Genomic DNA, 8,556 nt, shown 5'->3' with positions numbered 1-8,556 from the left:
CATCATCTGACATTTGTAAGCGACCTCGAGCTTCTGAGCTGGATGTAGCTATCCCGAGGCCGATCACACAGACATCCATCAGACAAATGAAGACAGTGGGCCAAGCAAGGGTTTGTCATATTTTAATGACATTGATCTTTGGTGTTTCCCTCGTTAGCACTCACGCTCTCCCCGTCTTTCCTCCACAAACCTGCTAGGGATGGAGAGTTACAAACGAAAAGGAAAATCACATTTGAGACTAAAAACAAAATATCAGAGCCTTGATTTCTCCACTAGAAACTACATGTACAAGGTCAAGATTTCACATGCAACACCTTACATCACAGACCCATACCTCACACCCTGGCCTGGAGCTGAAAGACATTTCCTGCCCCCTGCCAAGGAGGTGCAGCTCAGTCCTGGCACCATGAAACCACTGGGATGGCTCATTCACGTTTATGTTGGCACAGCTTAGGATATCCTTGTGTGAACTGCATCTCGACTAGAGAGCAGTAGCCCCTGTCTCTCTACCCATTCATATAGCAGCTCCGCTTAGGTTCCTGCCAAGTACTAAACTAATTCTAAAAAGGAAGGATCCCCTCTTGCGAGCAGTTCCTGAGCCATGCAGGTTTTGACAAAGCCCAGCTCTTCCCAGAAAAGACCACAACACAGGCAGGAAGGGTCCCAGAACACCATGCTCTGAGGGGTAGCAGTGCTGAGCCATAGAGCAGGACTGTGGCCTGGAAGACTCCTCCACTCCAGCAACAGCGCTGGAGCATCACGCCCAGGTTTGCCCAGGAGGACCTCCAGTCTCCAGAAGGATGCTGCAGGCCCATTTCCCTTTCTTCACTCTACTGACCAGCCCCTGGGCATAAAAGGGCAGGAAAGAGGAAAACAGGAAAGGAAAGAAAAGGAAAGAAGCTTTACAAAGGATGACACTGACCAAATTGCAGGATTAGGGCTGAGCTCAGGGGATCCCACAGGACTTCAAAATCTGCATGGGGTGCAGCCGGCATGTTTTATAATCTGTTAAACTATTCAGCAGCGGGAATGTTGGAAGTTAAGGTAGTATGCTTTCTTGCCCATGGCTTCCTTGAAGTTCTTATCCCTTGCCACTCACCCAGGACATAGAAACCCCCTGAACCACCAACATCCTGTCAGAGCCACAAGTCCCTACTCTTCCAGCTTCTGGCCAGCTGTGAGGTACAGGTCTCTGCTGAGCAGTACAAGGGTAGCACCAACACACAACTCATCTCTACCTGTTCCGCGACTCCCCACTGGTGCTGTCATTACTATAGAAGTTGGTACTGTCAGGAAGATGGTTATTATTAGTTAGGTCACTGTATTCAATTGGTCCCTCAGTGTCCATGGAGGACTGGGCCTGCTCTGGCAGGTCCAGGTCACCGGCGCCTTGTCCTTCACTCCCGCCAGGGGCTGTCCGCGGGCTCAGGCCATGCTCTGACAGCTGCATAGACTCTGAAAGGATCCGTCCCTCCAGCTCAGCTGCCAGTTGCTGCGAGGTGGACTGCTGTGCTGCTGCTGTGCCCTCAGCCCCAGTGGACTCTGCACCCGTCTGAGAGCTGCGGTGGATGCGGTGACTCACGATGATGTTGTTGCCAAAGCCACCCATGGACGCCATGGTGGTGCTCTGCTCCCGCTGGACCACAGCGGTCATGCCACCTTCTGCCATCAGCCTTTGGATCCTACTCAGGGCATCCTCCCCACTGGCCCCATATTCTGGACCTTCACCTGCAAAGAGAGAGCAGAAGCAATGTTGGTGCACATGGCAAACTACAACACAAAGAAAAAGCACGCTGGGTTGCTCAATCACCGTGTGCCTGTGCTGGGACAGAAGACAGGCTTTGCTCCAGAGGGAGCCCAATGTTTTATTTTGGTAACTTTCACTGATGTGCCAAACAAATGCAGCACACTCTGTCAAGAAAATCTTGGCCACTCCCACAGGTATCCCTCACAGACTTGGTTGTCCAGGCCTTGGAGAGGAAGCTTCTATCCAGCCACGTGGGTCAGCCAAAGAGAAGGCAGAGGTGGTCTGTTTTCTCACAGCTGCGCAGACAGTCCAGCCACTTCCACAGGGGCAGGAAGAAAAGAAAGCACTGTTTGCACTGCAATAAACCAAATGTTTCACCATGGTTCTCAGATGGGTTGTACTGTGTCTCACCCATCTAAGAACACGCCAGGCAAGCAACATGAAGGCACTCTTCCCCAGTACCAGGGAGGACATGGGCAGCTGGCCAAGTGTAGACAGCAGCTACAGAACGCAGTCTGTGCTTCCACATCACCTATGACTGAGGAAAGATCAAGCGTTTTGTCTTCTGCTCTCCTCAACCAGTATCTTTTGAGGAACACAACGAACAAAGATCTAGGGTCTTTGCCTACTCTGCCTCTGACAGTTCCCTTCATGGTCAGGTTGTACTGAGCTCTGAGGGAACCACTGTCAGATGCCTTAGTTGCTAAAGATTACCTTTGAAGAAGAAAATTTCACAGAAAAATAGCCCATGTAGGAAATTAAATCCCTGTGGTAGAAACATCCAGCCCAGCTCTGTTTCCCAGCATTCTCCTTTTGCTACAGACCTTAACAAGACTGTCTGGGGAAAACAATCTGTAATCATAAACTGCCAGAACCATTCCACAGTGGGATCCTGACTATTCTTATTAAAGAGATAAATCTCACTTCCAGCTCCATGAAGCTATCACAGTGCTGATTAGAGGAGGAAAAAACCATGAGCTCTCCTGGCACCAAGGAAATCAACACAAATGTCAACAAGGCTAGATGTAGGCAGGAGTTAAAACACAATAAAAAGAAAATACCACTTTGACTAGGAAGACAAAGCGTTTGGGACTTGGGATGGAGATTGTGTCTCCAACATGGAAGCCAGGGTATTCAACACAGCCTATACCATGCTGCTGTAGATGTTCCTTTTTTTTTTTTAAAAAAAAAAAAATAACCAAGATAGTTAAAGCTGTTAACATGTATGCAGCCAGTCAGAGACAGCTGATTCCCTTTCTTCTTCAGCTCAGTGGTATTTGCATCAAACAGCACTGGCTTCCTCCACCACAGAGTAAGGCTAATCTCATCTTCAAGCAAGTCTGCTGACATACTGCCCTGCTAGAAATACCGCAGATATTAAGGACAAGCTTAATTCTCACAAGCAGACTAAGTCCCTTTCTTTCTGCTAGGAATGTAGTAAGCCTGCTCTATCAACCAACATGGCTCCTTGATTTAGAGCATTACTGAGACCACAGACACCAGTAACCACATGAGAATTTGGAGCAGAGCCCAGAGGACTATGCAAAAACAACCTCCTGGGCAGAGCCTGACCAAAAATTGTAGCAGAGAAAACCTGTCCAGGACGTGGTTGATGCATGAACTAGGAACCAGGCTGACCAGCACGAACAAGACCAACAACAGAGGAGACTATTAGAGGACTGGAAACTTGAGCGTGAAAAACATGAATGAAACATGAAAATATTGGAGCATTAATCATGAGCAGGAGTAAGTGGAAGGTTTGAGAAGTGTGGTTTTGAATTCAGTCATTGTTTCCTTCTGAGGGCATAGTCGTAAGCACTTTGTTAACAACAATCTGGCCAGGCCAGACAGGACGCTTGAGAAAGGCAAGACGTGCAACCTGGTTTAGAGGCTTGCCAGCCCGCCCTACCTACGTGAGCCCTGGAACAGCAGGTAGGTACTGTGCTCTTGACAGATCGCTTGCTATAAACTGGCCCATACAGAAGAACTGGAGCTGCAAATCAGCAAGGGTCCCCAGACAATGTTCCTTAACATCACAAACATGTGCTTCACAAGGGGAGCCCATGCAGAAGCGCACACTGCAGCACCCCCAGCTGTTGCCTTCACCTTAATTACCATGTGCTGTGGCTGACTTGCCAGTCGAGGTGGCTGCCTGCTCAGAAAACAGGCATGGGCTGGTGCTACAGAAGGAATCAGCGAGTCCCAAGCCTTCAGGTTGTGGGGACAGAGAGACAGCAGTACTGGAAATGCCAGAAAGACAGACCATCAAAAGTCACAGGTGAGCCTCACCATTCAAGCAGCCACAAAAACACCTCTGCTCTAGAGGAGCTGTCCTTCCCTTTCCCCCCTCCTCAGGTTCCAATTTTGGCTGACTGGTTCGGAGCAAAGCTTCCTGAGCGATTTGCCTTGAGCTGAGCTACAGCACAGATTCCTGCACAGACCATTTCTACTGTCTGGAGCCTCCCACACATGTTCTTCTCCATGCTGCCAATGCAGACCACACTAGCCCTCAGTGTAAGTGAAATGGAAGCTGACTTCCATTTAGTGGAGGTTCAGACTATGTACATGGGCACTCACCCAAAACAACAGCAGTGCTGTAAAACCCACACCTGAGGTCGCCAGAAATTCCAGCTTGCTGCAGTGGCCAAACTTCATTCTCTGCTCCACCAGCTGAACAAAACCTGTGCTGGTGATACTTCTTTTTTTTTTTTTTCCTTAGACTCCAAGGGTTTTAAGCATAACCTGAGTTGTGTGGGATGAATAATCCATGTGACAGCATATCTCATTCTCCACTCAGAAAAGGCAATTCCTCTTCTCTCATTTTATGCTCAAAACTACATTCTGTTCTTCCAAGCCCTGTAAAACCCTTCATCCTCAACTCACATTCTTCTAAGCCTACCTTCTTGGGTCAGGAAAATAGAAAAATAACACAGAGTACTAAAGACAATGAACAGACAACTGAGCTAACCAGTTCCAGAAACAAACGGTGTGTGAAGTACCAGGGTAGGCATAAAACCTGGCAATTTGTCGTCCACCTCAGCTGTCCCTATGTTAGAGTCCCTATGTCCCTATGTCAGAATCCATCACAGGGCAGGAAGTGATCCCCAAAGTCTCCATTCAGTTCTGGCCAAGGACACTCAAATTCTGCCCCTGACTGAAAAGCATCACACGTTGTTCCCTTCCACAACACAAGTATTACTGTTGTGTCTACTGTGCTGCTCCTACAACCATTTTATACTCTTCCCAAAGTAACCTTTCCAGAGTTCCAGAACCCCTTCAATCCCACTAATATGCACCAAAAATTATCCCAAGGACCAGCAGATTTCTGTCACTCCAGGTGAGTGGCTCCAACAATTAACAAAATAACTAGGATGCTCTCTAGCTAATGCACCTGTCTTTAGCAGCCCTGTAGCACACCACTCCAGCAAGACAGGACTTTGGTACGGAAGACTATGAAGGCAAAGTGCCCACCAACCTTTCAATGGAGCTGGGCATAAGACACAAGGAGCAGTGCCTAAGGAACATTTCCATTCTTAAATGAAGCAAAGTGAACTCTGCCACACTTACAGGCAATAGGACATAAGTTCTAAGTTACCTGTGGATATGGAGAACACACCTGATAGAGCAAAGCCCAGAGGGGCAAGGGTGAGATCAGGCTCATCTGCAGCTGGTATCACTCTTCAACTTTTCCTATTTTCAGCTTTCCTCTTTCTAAAACAAGCAGTAGTTAGTATCTACGCTTGCAAACAAAGCTACAAAATTAGTGTTAGTGCTGCAGAGACATCTAAGTCTTCAGAGTACTTGGAACAATAGCTCTGAGGTGGGAGCTGACCCACTAATTCAGATGCTCAAAGATAAAAATATCAGCACTTTTAAATTAATTCACTCCTTGCAGAAGGAGAGGAAAGGGAGGGTCATAGCTCTTCCTAACCAGCTATGAATAATCACGTCTCTCTTAGTGCAAGAAGAAATACTACCAGTTACTTTCCTCCCCAGCCTAGCTCAGAAGCACATTCATGCTCCCCTTCTGAGGTAGCTAATCTACATAGAAAAGGCACAACTGCTTTGACTTGTAACCGATTTCTTAACAGCATCTCACCTTGGTGATTTGTAGAGTGAAACTTATTTTTCTAATTAGAGTTTAAAAATTGCTCTATAATTTAATCCCAAGAGAGCGAGGTACTTGAAGTACTTAGCACTGCGAAGGCTTGCACAGTACCCGACGCTATTTTTTAGTGAGCACTTTTCAGAGGGTTTTAAAGAGAAACTGAACTTCATAGTTCCACAGGGCTTGTAACACACGTTTTACAGATTTGCAGTTCTATAGGACACGTGACATTTTACAGATGGACGGACAGATGAAAGGTTAAGGGATCTACCCACGTTTCTGCCTGGAGAACAAGAAGCAGAACTGGAAATAGTTCTGTGGTGTCCTGGATCCCATTTGTGTGGTTCCCACACTAATCCCCAAAAAAGTCACATTACATCTGACAAGAGCATTGCAGGAATGTGTTCAGCTAATGCAAACCAGCATGTTTCTTTGTGAAACACGTGAGACTCAGCTGGGTCACAGTACTCCTGCCCATGCAGGCCATAGCGCATGTTCCTAATGTCTCAGATCAAGCATATTACATTGCATCTAGGCACACTGACTCTGTTCATAAATGCTGCTTAAGCATCCCTCAGCATGCTCTGTTTGTACCAGGGAAACTTCACCTGCATGTGATATCTTTTCACTACTAACTGCTTGAACAAAATGAATCCTACAACCTTTTTCCTCCCGAAAGCACCAGCTGCAGCCTCTGAAAGCAGTTAGACAGGACAGAAATGTGTGCTGGCCGGTGAATTTAAAATATTCAAGTAGGTTTTTTTTTTTTAAAAAAAAACTTTAAATGACAGCAGTCAATGTGTTGCTTCCTCAAAGACAGGCAAAGTAGCAATCCACTGATGGCTACGTAACTGGTGCCTACTTGCAAACGAGCATTTAGCTAGCTATCTGAATTTTAAGCCCCCAAAACAATGCAGATGATGGGAACTATGATGATGGCTGCCACTCAGGTATTTTTACTAGTTTTGGAAATACCTCTTTCCTCTTTTCTTTTAAAAAAAGTGGATTAACTTGAAGCTGTATCGATACACTGTCAAGAGCCAAGGACAGCACGGGCACACAAACGGACAAGCATCACGCAGCTCTGCAGAGACCCCTTCACCTCAGCCTGCAGCACCTTTTCTTCCCATAGCTCCAGCCCCTGCCAGCTGCTGCTGCTTGCAGCACACTCCACACGTTCAGCAGTCTGAGCAAGTGTCAGCCACAGCGTGACCCAATCTGGGCTGGGAGTTACTATTTCTAAAGGTTAAAGAGAGGTCATTAACACTCATAAAGAATCTTGCTGGTTTTGAGTGAGATTTAATTTGCCAGTTGAATACACATCCTTCCCCATCATGACTGTCCATTTGCAAGGGAAAATGTAGTGTAATGCCCAACAGATTGTTTCTAATTAAGAGTGCCTCAAAGTTACAACTCCATCACAATTTCCACTGTCTGTCAGCTTAAAAGAAAGTAGGAGACAACTAAACACTGGTTTAGGAATTTCTTAGTACCTCTCAGTTCTCCACACAAATCTAACTTTGCTTGGTTCATGTGTGGCTGGTGAGCAGAGCTCACCAGGCAGCTATCAACTGCTGTAAAACAAAACGATACAGACATTAGAGGGATTCACTTCTAATAAAGTCATCATATACTCATTCCTCCAAAGGAGGTAGAAAGATAATCAGAACAGCAAAGTCCCCGCAGAGCTTTGCATGAGAAAAGGAAACTATTTATACCAGCACAGAGCTTAATTAGATTTCTGATGCAATTCTGCCTTTTTTTTTCCTGCACAGTAAGAACATATCTGCAAGAAATGCCCTGATCCAGAACTCCCCACAAAAGCAGAGCTGATAGGACATAGGACAGAAGCCCACTTTTGGGGGTAGCATCAGTCGTTTTGTTTTTATTTTTTAGGCAAACATTCAGGATTTTTTTTTCTTTCCTCATGATGAGGTGATAACTAAAGCACTTTCCTTTACATCACTCAAAATCACATCTGATTTACCCATTTATCCTGATAATACTGCTAAGCCCTTACATAGTGATTTACATCTTCAAAGCCCCATACAAAACACTAATTAATCTTCACAGCCCCTGGTGCATGGTATGGGAAGATTTATTCCCATTTGGTAGATGATTAATAGTTTGCCCTAGGTCACGCACCAAGTTAGTGGTAGCACACTTCTTTTCTTTGAATATTCCTGACGTCTAGATCCCGCTATTAGTGAAACTCTTTACCTTCAACACGACAAAGAGTTATGGTAGATACAGGGGACAAATTAACCATCACAAAAAGCAGCATCTAATCTAACCTGTTTAAATGCACTGCATGCGTATTAAGAGATTATGATACTGAAATAAAGGTAAACGTAATGCCACAGCAAGCACAGTAGGGCTCAAGCTCTACTAATGTGAAACAGTAAGACTCTTGGATGAACCATACCACTGATGTCCCTGTGGTGGTAGACAAAGTAGCTGAACAAGCCAGTCCATCAAAATGTGTCTTTCCATTTCACAGTAGGTCCTCATGCTATTCCTCTGTCAATAATTACAGTTGTATTTGTATCCTAAACTCTCTTGATATCTAATCTCTTCACACGTCCTCAACTGCATTAACTCTCCCTGTTTTGGCACAGGAATTTCCACTGAGAATGTAAATGGCAAAAGAATTGATCAACTACAACGTGTGAATCCTCTCCAGCGCATGGAAAAAACTTCC

At 45.7% G+C, this 8,556-nt stretch overlaps 1 protein-coding gene across 2 annotated transcripts in view; it reads right to left on the bottom strand.

The window, feature by feature from the left end:
* Nucleotides 1-106: 106 nt before the first annotated feature.
* AMBRA1 (autophagy and beclin 1 regulator 1) overlaps nucleotides 107-8,556 on the bottom strand; it is a 118,438-nt gene continuing 109,988 nt past the window's right edge. For both annotated transcript variants that reach the window (XM_035327768.1, XM_035327769.1), the window contains exon 17: nucleotides 107-1,728. In XM_035327768.1, coding sequence (XP_035183659.1) covers nucleotides 1,235-1,728 — 494 coding nt within the window. In that variant the 3' untranslated portion in view covers nucleotides 107-1,234. The remainder of the gene's footprint in view (nucleotides 1,729-8,556) is intronic.

This window comes from Oxyura jamaicensis, chromosome 5, assembly GCF_011077185.1.
Source record: "Oxyura jamaicensis isolate SHBP4307 breed ruddy duck chromosome 5, BPBGC_Ojam_1.0, whole genome shotgun sequence".
Taxonomy (NCBI): Eukaryota; Metazoa; Chordata; class Aves; order Anseriformes; family Anatidae; genus Oxyura; species Oxyura jamaicensis.
The sequence above is the reverse complement of the archived record's forward strand: the minus strand, read 5'-3'. Positions and strand labels throughout refer to the sequence as shown.